Source organism: Cydia fagiglandana, chromosome 20 (assembly GCF_963556715.1).
Source record: "Cydia fagiglandana chromosome 20, ilCydFagi1.1, whole genome shotgun sequence".
Classification (NCBI taxonomy): Eukaryota; Metazoa; Arthropoda; class Insecta; order Lepidoptera; family Tortricidae; genus Cydia; species Cydia fagiglandana.
In genome coordinates this window covers 5728468-5743617 of record NC_085951.1, presented here as the reverse complement: position 1 = coordinate 5743617, position 15150 = coordinate 5728468, and the positions used below count along the sequence as shown (strand labels likewise).

Sequence of the window (15150 nt, the reverse complement as noted above, 5' to 3'; positions counted from 1 at the left end):
GGGGTAGGACGCTAGTGTGCGTAAAGCACCATACCCAAAGGTATCATACTACATTCATAAAATGCTGGCTATAGTTAGTTTTTCTAAAAACACAATTTGACCGAATCAAATAAGTAAACGCTTAGTGGCGGTAGCGAGCTAACGAGTTACCACCGAAGAATAAGTTTGTAATATAAGAAAAGAACTAGGTGTAGCAAAGCTATGACGGACCGACCGCTTCGCGAGGCCCGTGAAGGCAAATGACGTCTGCGTCTGTGTGCGCGCACCACACACACAGGGATAGTCCTTCACTACGCAGCGCCGCCCCCGTCAGCGCGACGGCGATATTCACCTCAAAATCTCAAAACTGAGATCGCGCTGACGTCCTGTTTCGTCTTAACATAAAAATTGGTTTAAAAAATGTTTATCCCGGGCAAGCTGCGTTTGGAGAAGTACAAAAAGACCTACTGCGAACCACGCTCGACGTGTTGCCTCTCTGTTGCACTTGTAAAGTCATACGTAAGTGTGACACGTGGTTCGCGGTAGGCCCTCTGAACTTACTGCACCATAATACGACCATCTATGAGAGTCCATAAATATTAACGTCTAATCTCAGATTAAGTTCTTATTCCAGTTAAGGCTCTCTGAACTAATTAAGCATTCAGTTGATTCAGTACTCGCTTTAACCAGTCCAATGACATTCTTTATTAAGAATAGTCTAATCAAGATAGTATTCCGTGCCGTAAAAAAAGCGTACAGTATAATATTGATAATAACTGGCTATAAAGCTGAACAAACATGGGTGTGCATCATCCGGTCCGGTCCGGGGAATAACTCGTGTGAAAGCGATTAAAATAATCCGAGATAAATATTTTAATTTGTGCCCCGGTTGTACTCCGGTCAACGAAGTATTTTACCTTTACTGTCAAGTTCGTGTTATTATGGTTAAATGTAGGATCTTACACAGTATTTGTTAACAAGTAGTAAGTCAACGTGAATTTAGCACCTACCCTAAGCTTAAATACTCATTTCTGGTATGGAAGAGAAGTAGAAAAAATAAGCCACTCTCCGAAAACTGTCATCTTTGACTAAAACGTGACGCGATGTACTTATACTAGTCATATTTGTATGTTTCATTTTTTAAATTTGTATTCAGGTGTACCACCTTTCATTGTACATACGTGCTACATGCAAGGGCAGTTTTTTTACTCGTATTCATGTAACAATCCCACCTACAGGTATACAACTATGTATAAGGATTTTTTAAATCTGGATTCGGGGCGTTCCACAAACTGGTCTACATTGTCGGGGACGTAACGCGTATGGCAGCTACCTTATTAACCTGTAGAAATCTGTATTATATGCCGTTAAATTTAAAGCCAAAAGTTATCAAACGTTACCATGCCAAAATCGGCTTCTTAGCTTTATCAGAAGTGTTAAAAAAAATAGCGTCACGAACCCGACACTTTTCTGCCATATTAGCATGCTCGTTGACTGGACTAGGGTAAATATTTTAATTTGTGGGCACACTAATGAATCACTGGGCCCGTGTAATTTGACATCACACTTTACACCTCTCAGATCGATCACGTCGATTTCGGGATCCTTATCTTAACTCTAACTTACGTTTAAATATCGGGATAGTGGAATTTTACCGGGGATTTTGTGGTTCCTTTTATTAATGACTGCCACACATGAAGCTTGCCGACTTGAATTTTGGGGCATTTAGAGAAAGTGGTACAGTTTAATTAAAAAGGTGCCTAATGAGGTTAAAAACCAGATTATATTAAGGCCCGATTTTTGAATTTCTACCGCTCGATTTCGTGTATTTCGTTCAATCATTTAAAATCTACTAATTGAAAGACACGAGTGGTCAATACCAATAGATTCCAAACTATCGCTCGTATTTCATAAATTAGCATTTCGCCGTTTTCCACCGATTTTCGAGTGACGAAATACAGAAATCGAAATTCAAAAATCTGCAACCGATTTGCAACCATAAGTGATGTCTGTACTCTACGGTCATGTTATTTTTTAAATGATTGCAGCGCCATCTATTTACGATACATACAAGTGCGAAAAAGAGGAAATTCGAAACGAGTGGCGATAAATTAAAACACGACCGAAGGGAGTGTTTTAAATCGACACGAGTTGCGAATTAATGGTAAAATATCTCTAGTCCAACGAGGCAACGAAAAGGTTATTTCGAAAATATCTTATTCTAAACAGCCGGACGTAATGCTGCTATTTCCATAAAAATGTAAATAAATACCTACAATGAACATATTTCTGACATGCAAAGGTACAATAAGTATGGAGCGCGCCATAAAAGAGTCGCTCACTATAGCAGAACTTGCACAACCAGTGATGAGGATGAGATACATAAATATTCCCACAGAATAATCCCTGGGAATATTTTCATTTTCTTGGCAATGTTTCCCAAACAATGGAACTTTGGATAGACTAGCAACGATTTTGTTCACGTTCATCAGCGCGACATCAGGGGTCTACCTCGAAAACCGAAATTCGCAAATTGCGGGGATCTTTCTCTTTTACTTTCATTAAGACGTAATTAGAGTGACGGAGACAAATGCCCGCAATTGACGAACTTCGATTTTGGCAGCCCTGTATGTATAGCCCTGTTCGCCACGGGCACACGGGCCGTTTTGCGGTCGTGGTTGCCGCTCCCGTATTGGCTTATACAGCCATGAAAAACAGGGTTATCGCCCTGCCTGACACTGTATATAATTTGCAGTAGACTGAAAGGCCTGTTATGATTGTTTGTCATTTTATAATCAGTTTTTTGGGTACTACCCAACTAAAATAGTTGGGTAGTAGGGTATGTACTAAAACTATTACCTTGACCTATTTACTACCTAGCGTGCCACTGTATTCAATCAAATCAGTAGGGGTGATGGCCCACTAAATATATAAGAAAATTCCTACTCAAAGTGATAAAATTTCAAAGCAAATTCATAAATTCATATAACATTAACCTTATTATGAAAAAAGAAATTATCGTCAGAGAAATTTTCCCGAAACTTCACATCACTATACGTAAATAATACTAGCATTTACCACTAAAGCAATTTATTACTCCTAAAATCTATTTCCAGCCCAATCCACAGGTCCATCAACGTTCTAGGAGATAGGCATCAAAAATAAATGTCCCATTTCTCGTGAGTGGGCTCATAAAAGCAACTTAATTGATCTTTCGTGGGCCTTATTTCGTTGCAGTAAGGTCTAGGTTAAATGTGTCGTCGACGGTACTGGATACTTGAATAGGGATGTTCCGAGTGGCTCCGATCCATCAACACGAGATACCATCTCGGAGTGAGGTGAGGTGTGGGTTTCGACGCCGAAGACCGGGCTAGCACTATATTGTCCATCTTTATTATTACTTTTGACGATTTTTAAACAATTTCAAAACGGCAGATTCTCAATGCGTCTGGATATTTTTCATGTTTATTTTCCGATTTCTCCAAGATGCTTAAAAAACGTTTGGAAAACTATTATTTTGTATGAAAGTTGGTCCACTAATTGTCATCAAGTCAGTGTCTGGCACAGCTATAGTGTTTTGAGTATTTTTTATTTAGTAAATTCGTGCATATTCTCTCGTAAAGCAAGTAAAACAACATTTATTTAGGTAGGTCTGCTGATGAAGACTTTATAGTGACATGCACTTGAAGTTGTTTATGAAGTCAATTATTTTTGTTACCTAATATTTATCAATAAAGTATCAGGATATATATAAGATATAAATATTCAGTCGCCCGTTGAAATGTTCTAAAGCTAAAGGGCTTGATCATAAAGACAGCCATAAGTTACAATAAGACTAGTTTATAACGGCCCTTGAGTGCTAAAACCAAACCAAACGTATTCTATTGTCGTCGTGACTCTAAGACGGAATTGGCACCTCCAAATGACCAGTACTATATTTATTGCTAGTTAGTCCAAGTTCTTGGACTTACTATTATTACATTACCTCTAGTTTCGTGCAAAATAAATGTGATTAGAGAGCCCTTTAAACTGGCTTTGCTGAACTTTTTGTGCTGTGGTTTAGTATGGGAATTGAACCTACAGGGTCGTGCAGCAAAGTAGACATTTTCAAGTATCTTTCCTGCACTGAACCTAACTGTAAATGAACAGGAGTAAGGGTTATGGGATTTTGGGCCTTGTTACTCTTATTATTTAAGTAGTCGTACGTTAGGCCGTTTTGTTTTAATTGTAGATACGATCGTCCACACTGTTAACTGACAGTTCGTAAACCTTATTACAAAAGGCATAAAGTCCACCTATGGATAGTTAAGGGTGTAGCTGTTTTGTACCTGTGTGTTTGTACCTTTACCTACTTATATTATAGTTCGGGCGCAATAGGTACCTGTTTCTAGCCAGCTTCCTAAGTCCTAACCAAGCCTGTGCTGCCGATGTTTAAATATTCAATTATAAAGTATTTATTTAATTCACTTTTAAATACTTGACAGACTTAGTTTTTTAGCAAACATCTACCTCAAAATCACCGCGCGACTATAAATAGTTTACAGTTTTACACAAAAAAAAAATCTCTCACGTTTCAGTGATAGAACTGTTTATATTAGTCATTTATTAAAACGAATCAAGTTCAACTAAAAACGCGTCTAAAACCACGTATTTAAACGATCAATGGTATCATGTTAGACCTGTTTCAGAACTAACATGGTTGCGACTGTAGATCAAAGGGCAGATTCAGTCAGATCAGGGCTTATTCATTAACTAGATTGAAGCTAACATCCTAGGCCATTAGAAATCAGGAAATTCTAGACATTCATAGATACAAAGATTTGATTGCCGGTGTGGACGGGCTAGTGGTACCTACACTCAATATCAAGAGTAGCGGATCAGACTATGCGTCAAAAACATTGTCTGATAGAGTTAGACCAAGAAAATTCTGCAGCGATTTTGATAGCCCAAGCAGAGTAACTGTTATTTTAAACGTCAAACTTCTATGAAATCTTGACGTATAAATAACACTTGCACTGCGTGGGCTATCAAAATCGTTGCAGACTTTTCTTGGTCTAAGTCTAGCTCCTATCTATAGTACTTCTTCAGTTCGATGAAATTTAAACCATATTTAATTGGAACAGAGTTGCATTCAAACAAATAAAAATCAAATTTCAGTGGCATAGTAATTATAACCCTTACTAAAGTTAAATACTTATTATCCTGTAGCCGTCCAAACACCTATAAAAAGGTCTCCCATTCCATTCGATTGTGAATTTTAATTTTAACCAACAAAAATTGCATTTGTTTTAGCAAGTTTTGACGAGTGGACGGCTAGCGGTTAAAGAATGACCTGGATGACTTACGTAAGACCAGGCCGTGGCCGGGCCGGACCTTCCGTAGCTTTGTTTTCTATGGAAATCACCACGTGATCACCGATCAGCCGTCATAGAAAATGAAATGTGGGACGCCTCGGCCCGGGCACGGCCCGGTCTAGCGTGAGTCAAGCTTAAGTCAAAATTTAACAAAATGGACGACCCAAGAAACAAACCCTAATAACTTCCAAGATTAGGTTTATGTCAAAGAGACCTCCGACTAAGTTTACTGCATTGAAGCACTTTCCAATTAACATAAACGTCGAATTGACAAGATGTGTATGAATTAAACCGATATAAAGGATCCATTTAAATCGAGGAATTCCTTTAAACTCGATTCACACGAATAATTGCGAAAGGTCTCAGTAAGGTGCGGTCTCGTACGGTATTGCTAATGATGTGCTTTCGCGGGAATATTGCTGTGTTTTTACTTTTATTACACTTATGCAATGAAAACGGGACTTTTTATAGATAATTTCTGATCAAAATGAATCGTTTCCATTGCTATTGAATGCAGTTCAATCATACTTAATATGGCTCCTCTACACGATGGGCCAATGCCGGCCACTCCAAGGGACGCATTTATGCGTTAGAGGGAGCAAGTGATATTGCTATCTCATTTTACTGCATGGCTGCGTCCCTCGGAGTGGCCGGCGCTGGCCCATCGTGTAGAGGAGCCATTACGTTGGAGTTGTTTACGATTGTCATCTTGGGCATAAAAAATGTTCACAACGTCCGACTATCAAGCGAGCACTTGTTACCAGTTTTACATGATATTTGTATCCCAGGCAGACAACAAAAAAAAAGAGATATTTATGGCCGATAATACAATTATCACATCACTAGACTCAATCCCTATCAACGGCTGTTTATGATTCCATTAAACCACCGTTAGCGGAATAAGTGTCCCACGGCATGAGTTAGCGCATTCACACGAGACCTTAACGATTCCGACCCGTGGTGGATTATGGTGATATTATAAGAGCTGTGCTGCGTGGCTCCATGAACCTAGTTCACAGAATATACATACAGTGTGTTTTGAGCCGTAGACATGTTTTACGAGGTGAATATCGGCAAGTGACAAACAAAACGAAATGATATGTATTACGAGTATGATATACTCTGTTATCCACATCAATAACTCAACTTCCTATCTGTGCCAAGGTGCTCACTAATATCTGAGCACGCCTCTATCGTCAAGGCGTTAGAGTGCTTGTTCAGATATTGTGAACACCTTGGCCACTCCGATATATCTGATGGCGACTGTACTGGAAGCGGAAAAGACACTCATTGAATCTCATATAGACAGCCATGAATACACAATTTTGGACATATTTTGGATAAAATAAGTAAATAACCAGAACATTGATTTATTTAATACAATACATAACAACGCTATTTCAAGATTTAACACAAAACTGTTCACAATAACATACTTGCGAAAAGCAATGAATCATTTTTCATCATAAGACCCCGAGTTGACCCTCCTTCATCGGAGCTGCAGAATTCACAATACCTTTTGTTACTACTTAAAACCCATACCAGTATAACTTGCCCCGAGATTTGTAACAATCACGTGGAACTAGAAGCCAGATTTGATGATGATGATGATGCTCTCCCGACCGGTTTCGGCTAAAGCGACTGTGTGCTCTGGATTAGGCAATTTTTAACTCGTGTTATTAGAGTGTAGCTGATCCACTCTCTGTTGTGCCCTTAGATGGCTCACGTGCCCTATCTTCTTGCTGAAGTCAGATTTACAATGGTCTTGACTCTTGAGTGGCAAACTAATCGTAAGTTACTAGTGACAGCAGGCCGCGTAGCCAAGATGCCAATCGCTTACGCTCCGTAGCGATCGAAACGCAACTGTCACTGTCACACTAATATGGAAGAGTGATAGAGAGACATAACGCTTTTCGTTGTCGAAGCGATAGCGATTGTAACCTTGGCTAGGCCGGCAGGGTGTTGCTTTAACGCCAAGTGAGGCCGAATACACGGCCTGTACGCAACACCTACCCGAGATTATATCCATATAAATAATGTTAAATGTTTCCTTATGCTTTATTAGTAAATTCTCAATAGGAACAACCAATAAAACGAGTTTCTAGTCTGTGCTAAGTGAAAGAGACCATACCTACTTAAAGTACATACTTAATTTTAATGTAAGTTCAGAGGTCGATTAAGCATTAAAATAAGCACGCGTACTATAAATCTAAAGTCGCATAATCTCTGACAATTAATATATGTAAGTACGAGAAGGAAATTACTGCAATAACAGTTAAAGCTAGAGCTAGTATAAGGACATATAGTATTAGAGCCCAGGGTGATTTGAATTATCAAAATTCTAGGCGTTTGGTTTATTTTTATAACTTTTTATAGTATTTTAATGCATACTGTAGCATAACTTTGTCAGATGTAGGTACAAGTACGTAAATAGCGAGATAAATACCGGGGCTTTATGAAAATACCATCGCAATTTTAGAAGTAATAGACTTTTATCGTTTCCGCTTTGATTTTTAGTGATCCTAGAAACTGCGATGGAAAGAATTTTACCGCAAAACTACCTCTAGACTAGTTTGGTATCTTATAACAGGTTGTAAACTTATGAAAACTGGATGTCCGGAAAAAGATAACTGACTAAGCGTCACCTCTGTATTGATTGCTACAAATTGAAAGGATAGCCAATATCGTAAGTATGAGAGCGTAATCATTTATTATTTGATGTTCTTCAGCAAAGTACCGAGTATCTAATTACCGGACAGTAGATTACAGCCCGCCGGTATCCAATAAATAACACTTTCGTCGATAAATCAAACCTTCAAAATTCCGCCAAAGATATCCGTTCCATTTAAGAACGTAGGTACATATTATAAATTATCCCACTGTCATTCGCTACATACGCCACGAGTCAAAGGAATATCGCCTTTAGTAACACTGGCGCTTATGACTAATAGCGCCGTATTCGTATGAGAATAATTTGAGTTTTCCCGTGTAATAAAGTATTTAAGTACAGCTGGCGTTTACGTCATTGTTAATGATGTCCTAATACGTATGGGCGCGCTTAGTGACATAAGCGACAGGTCTCTTAGACCCATTTTTTATTACCGATACTTTTTGCGAAGTCATAAGCGCCCTTTGAGATGATGGTAGTTTTATTTCGTATTGCCAAGTACGGATAGCGATTAAAAATGTTACATTTAATGAATGCGGTTTCGCGGGTAGCGTTAAATCATCCAATTTGGCTGTGGGTTTGAGAGGAAGTGTGAAAGGCGATTAATAATGATGTTTAGTAATGGTTGCTTATCTCTGGAATGCTGACTGCAGGCGGCATTGGTTTAGATTTGCTTCGTGACTTGATATGTCGCCACTTATGTGGTAATGGTAAGTGTTTTTTAAGCAACGCTCAGCTCAGCCGAACTAGTAGAGGTACAAAGGGGTTAAATTAAAACTGCCATTTGCTTTGTTCAAGTCGGACATGTAAAATGTGACCTCTGATAACACCTAACTCTAAGGATATATAACAGTAGGTATGTATTTATAGCTAAGTACATACCTATACTGCTTTTTGTAATTTGTGTTTCTTCTATTTCGTAGTCATAAAAATATTGATAAAAAGGTTACGGCTTTATTATGGAAATCTTCAAGTTCACAAATTGAGGTATGCATGTAAAGAGTGGAGTGGTGGTGTAGGATGTCCACCCACAAGATGGACAGACGACCTTGTTAAGGTCGCCAGAAGACGTCGGTCGCTTCCAACCGGTACGTATGGAGATCCAAGGGGGAGGCCTATGTTCAGCAGTGGACGTCTTATGGCTCCTCTACACGATGGGCCAGCGCCGACCGACGCAGCCATGCGGTAGAATGAGATAGCAATATCACTCTAACGCATAAATGCGTCCCTTGGAATGGCCGGCGTTGGCCCATCGTGGTAGTGGACCCTATAATGGACGTGGAACCAGTAATGGGACAAAAAAACATAATTCCTCTAAAATAAGTATCTAAAAGTAGTTTATAAACACTGGCTGTATATTATCATAAATAAGAGTCCTAGAGCTGTTTCAGTTTGAAATTTTGGTTGTTTTTTAAGAAATTGGCGTCAACCTAAAAGTTGTCGTGTCACTGAAAAAAAAACCACTACGAATTCTTAACAAATTCGTTAAGAGAGGTGAGTTAATTTATTAAATTTTAATTAATTAATACTTGATGAAAACTAGAATGTGTTTTGTTAATTGCATTTAACATGAGATAAGGTATACAACACACTATGTTGTGACTCCACAGATGTAAAAAAATTGTGGTATTTGGCCCAATCCCATTATAGGAGCTGTAAAACTGCGTACCTCCTATGATGGGACAAATGACAGAATGATGCTTGCTAAGCCATAATTTCATGTTTAAACAATACAGAAACAAAATGTAGTTAAGAAATATGTCAATCAGGAAGTATTCTCGGACTTCGGATAAATTAATATCGTTTTTCCAAACTTTTATTTAACTTGCCCTGTTAGTTAGTGTGGGTCCAATCTTGGTAGCTGAATTTGAGCCACTTTTCGATTTCCGATTCAGTTGAAATTTTGTGTAAGTACGTAATTAAGTATGCAAATCGGATGATAATGCAATATTATGATAACATGGACCTGATCTGATGATGGAGACAGGAGGTGGCCATGGGAACTTTATCGCATTAAACCCTAACTAATTGTGTTAGGGTATATTAGAATTGTCTCGATGGATCTAATACAATAATAATTGGCTGTGGAAAGAAAAATACATTCATCGATAAAAGCTTATACCAAAAATTGTCTTATTTTGCCGTCATTTATTCCCCGTTTTAATATTTTATACTGATAGAGCAATGTCCATTATAGGGGGCCCATTACTGGATCCACGTCCATTACCGGGGGCCCATTACTGGAGCTTTGGTGTCCATGACTGGAGAAAAAAAGCATAGTTTTAATTTGTTAAATATATGGAAACTAATTGCAGTATCTTTGATACAACATGCCTAAAACATGAAAGACGGATAGGACTTTCATCTTTTAACACGCTAAGTGGTAGACCATTTAAATGTATAAGGGAAATCTCATAAATACTCCAAATTTCCTCTTAAATGTCCCATGACTGGTGCTGTTACTATAGAGGAGCCATTATGGCTGAGATGATGATGAATATAGAGTGTATTGTATTGTACTCTTACCGTAGCTTGAGAGAGCAGGAGCCGATCCTCAGCGCAGCTTCGAGCACGGTGACCGCGGCCTGGTACTGCCCTGCTGCCAGCAGTTCTTGCCCCACCACCTGGAAACAAGTATCTCGTCAGAATTGGACAAAAATTGTACAAGCGACTTTTGTTTGGCGGTTTTTTGTAAATTATTATACTAAATGAGGTTTTTTGTAAGTATGGGGTCGAGGGAGTCTATGGACAGTATACTCTTGTAAAAATTACTCTAATACTTACTAATAAATTTATGACTTATGACATACAATTTTGAATTTCAATATTTGCTTGCTTTTTTTTATACAGCGTAAGTTAAAGTTATGTAACTCTTAATATGATACCTTCTCAAATAGTCATATAGTCTGTGCGGAAAGAGAAGAGTCGTGGAATGTATGGGGCTCAATACATTCCACAACTCTTCTCTTTCCGCACAGACTCTAGTTACCTTAAAGTATAATTACTAGGTACATGATAGGTACCTATAATGCCTGTCTATTGTTTACAAACAATAAATGCAAATATAAGTACGAGTACACCAAAGAGAACGAAAATATAAACCGCACAAAAACTGCTTCGTCAGTTTTTGTGCATTCGTCCCAGCTTCAAGGATGTCGTCATTTAATAAAGAAACAGTCTTACAATTATGTATAATACCGGACGTCGGACTAGCAAATTAAGTCGACCTCACCGAAGTGGGACGTAGAGATATCAACATTGTAATGAAATACCTAACTAAAATTGGTTTTGGATTCATGTGAGCTTCGCATGATAATTCGCCCAAAATCGGCGCTTTCGGTAGCCTCAGTTCTCGTTTTTATATCATTACTGGCAACATTACAATAAACTAATACTTCCAAATGCGAAATTGAGTATCACGGCTCCTTGCAAAAAGCGGGACGAATTTTTAAGGACCCATTATGGCTTCCATTACGATCGCCGCTCTAAAACATTTTACTAACGATTTGAGGTTATTTTCGTATAAAGCAATAAACACTTGGACATTCGGGAACACCCACATAGTCTTTAATTTACAGCTTACAAATTTATAAGAAAATGTGAGAAAAATATAAAATTGATCACTCGCTGATAAACGTCTGCGGAATTTGGAACGGCTAAGAAACTGCTCCGATAAGCTCAGAGACCGTAAATGTGGAAATAAGACCACAACATTAACTCGTAATGTGGATAGACGGCCACTTTAACGTTATAAGGTCAATGTGGCGAATTCCGTCATAGGGGCTATTCCGTCGCATTTTTAGGGTTCCGTGGCCAAAATGGCAAAAACGGAACCCTTGTAGTTTCATCAAGTCCGCTGCCCGTCTGTCCGTCCGTCTGACACCTCTCGAACATTGTTGAAAGGCGCTTATTATATTTAGTGATGAGGTTTCCGGATGCGGCGACACTGCATAATCATTTGGTGTGTACTTTCCTACCTATGTAAAGAATGATACTATACCTACGATGTTTGGCTCTACATATAGCTGATAGAAAAATTCGGTCGGTGTAAGTTCGCGAATATTATTCTCAATCGTATAATGTTTCCAAAACAAACAACACTATTAGTAGCGGCCATTTTGTGGCAGTGGGCCGCCATTTCGAGCAGCCACGTCCCGCTGCCGATCAACTGTCGTGCAGATTGTATGTAAATTCAGCCGGGCCGCGTATTTATGGCGCTCTGATCACTCAGCCCCATTGTCTGAGTTAAATGCGCCGAAAAATGCTCAGATGTCGCCGGATTCACCAGCGGAATGTATGCAAATGTCCTCTCTGTATGGGGTGGTTAAAGCCAAACTTATCGGGAATCGGCTTTACTTGCTTCTTTTTGCTTTAATTAATGTTGTTAAAATGTAACTAGCTGCTTTATCTTTAAGTATCGCACCAAGTATAAACATTCTTCTTGGATATAAAATAATTGAATTGTCAGTGACGTCGACATTATTATGTTATACAATTATGCGCTGGTACTAAGTACGCAAGCATTAGGTAGGTATAATAGCAAAGCTAACAAGCAATACAGCATTCGAAAGACTAAGAGACCTGTCCGTTCTCATGTTAGAATGTTCATTGATTGACACTAACAAAGGCCATCGTTGTATTAAACTGCATGGGACTCAAATCATGCGAACAAGACTCGTTGGCCGCATAAGAAAATCCCTTTGTAAAGAAAAGGCTTTAAATAAAGTGAGTGACAACGATATTTCCGGAGATAGCCACGTTAATGGCGGACATTATTTCGGGATCGGTCGCGTATCAGATGCCATTTAAACAGGACTCGGTGGACAGCTTAAATAAGTTAAATTCGCATCGACAGGAGCCTCACGACTCTCACAGTATTGTATTAAACTTTAGTGCCTACTTACGAGACCTTTTTCGGTTAAAAAAGTGGCGAGTTGTTGACAAAAATTACACGTGTTGATAGAGGGAAATTGTACGAACATGTCGTGTGCGTTTCTTTATATACCGTAAAATGGGGTGAGTTGGGTGAAATTAGACTTTCAAACCTCGATAAAATTTTACTTTTACATGTGTAAACTGAATGCTGTATATAATAAGTGGTTCGGACGTTTGTATTTTAGTTTGTATTTTATTTTGGGTAGTTCCATTTCATAACTTTAACGATAAAGAGGAAAACCCACCTCACCCCGTAGTGCCTCGTATTTGGGGTGAGAGGGTTTTTCATACAAAGGTGATTTTGGAAGATTGTTGGATCGATTTTTTTATTATACGTATTACTAATAGCTTCATTTTAAATTGGAATACATTATTTTTGTAGCAGTAGCCTTAAAATTTCTTCTCACCCCCCTCTCAAACCTTCTCTCCCCATTCATAACCCACCTCTCCCCGCGAAACCTACTCACCCCGTTTTACGGTAGGTAAAATAATTGTTTTCAATATGTATAATGCCCTTCTTTCCAAATCAGCAGCGGTTTCTACATTTTGCTTTTAAGGTTAAAAGTTCATGCTAATACAAAAAAAGGTAGCTCTCTACATACTTTCCAGCGTTTAAGAACACTGAAGTTTTTATTATTGTTTAAAACATAGGTGATATTTTGCGACGTATTTGAGACATATGATTAACATGAGTGTGCAACCTCCCAAAATCCGTTAGGTGTTATCCTTAGCTAATATTTTGTTCGATCTACTACTCAAATCGTTATTTAAGTAATACAAAACCATACAGGTTGGGTAGTCTAGACACGCGGCAGCGTGTCAAGCCAAGTTCAATATGATTAACATGAGTGTGCAACCTCCCAAAATCCGTTAGGTGTTATCCTTAGCTAATATTTTGTTCGATCTACTACTCAAATCGTTATTTAAGTAATACAAAACCATACAGGTTGGGTAGATGAGTGAGAGGGTAATCGTTAGTGTCTGAGATATAAAAATAGGGCTTAGGTAGTTAGGTGTTGAGAAACGTCTACGGTGGTACGGGCACATTCAGAGACGACCTCCTGAACACATGGTCAATGTAGCCTTAGCGATGCCTACGACGACGCGAAGAAGCGGGAGACCACCTGCCACTTGGTTGACGACGGTGGAGAAAAGCCTGAGGGAGCAAAACATAAATGACGCACACCTGGCACTAAATCATGCAGAATGGAAGAAGAGGACAGGGAAGGTCGACCCCAAGTAGGGGCACCCCCACATCTAGCGTCTTTCGAGCGTCGGCGTCTGTCGGCGTCTGGTCAGCGCTATGGAAAATGACGTTGTGTGGACGTTGCGTCGAGCAGCGTCCATAGAGTTGTAGACGCCGACGCTCGAAAGGCACTAGATGTGGGGGGACCCTAAATGGGATAAGGTCTGGGAAGAAGAAGGCTTAGGTAGTTAGGTACTTACGGATATCAGAACGAACGGGCTCTGGTCCAGCTTCATAGCCTCCAGCTGCCTGAAGGTGGGTTCCAGTGTAGTCCGTAGAGGAGACTTGAGGGAAGCCTCGACCAGGGCCGCGAGGAGCTGCCGGGACGCCGGCTCCACGCCCAGGCCTGAGCTGAAGGCCGCCAGGGCTTCGCCGTGGCGCCCGAGGCATTGGAGAGCCACGCCTGTGAGCAATGACAATAAGTTTTTGGCAAAAATTTTATTTTTGGTACAAGCTTTTATCGCCGACTGTACTTTTTTTTCCACAGGCAACTAATACTCATCGAGACAATTCTAAGAACCCCAAACACAATTAGGTTATCATAGAGTTCCTATGGCCACCTCCGGTCTCCATCATCAGATCAGCACGATGACACCATAATATTGTATTGTCACCCGACATACATATGTATGCAAAATTTCAGCTCAATCGGAAACCGGGAAGTGGATCAAATTTAACTTGCAAGATTTGATTACAGACAACGGTCAGGTGAAAGTAAATAAAAGCTTGTAAAAATTACACTTTTTTTTTCTTATCTAGATGTCGGCGGCCGATCATGAACTTCCTAGGCATATCATGAAACGTGAAAACCATTGTCTCGTTCCCTGCGTCGACGGATCCTATTTCTAGACAGTTTGCTCTTCGGGCATCTGATCAGAAGCAACCTAACGAACTTATCCTACAGTCAGCAGCAATAGTTGCTGTGCGGACGAGGTGTTCACAATGATCTTGACGCGACTTCATTGTTA

General features: G+C 39.5%; 1 protein-coding gene across 1 annotated transcript in view; it reads right to left on the bottom strand.

Annotated features, from left to right (window-relative positions):
* The window catches only part of LOC134674715 (tetratricopeptide repeat protein 28), a 129179-nt gene that overhangs the window by 55618 nt on the left and 58411 nt on the right, over positions 1-15150 (bottom strand). Inside the window, exons 5-6 of the mRNA XM_063532838.1 lie at positions 14383-14585; positions 10528-10625 (exon numbers count right to left, since the gene is read on the bottom strand). Of these exons, the coding sequence (XP_063388908.1) occupies positions 10528-10625; positions 14383-14585 (301 nt within the window). The remainder of the gene's footprint in view (positions 1-10527; positions 10626-14382; positions 14586-15150) is intronic.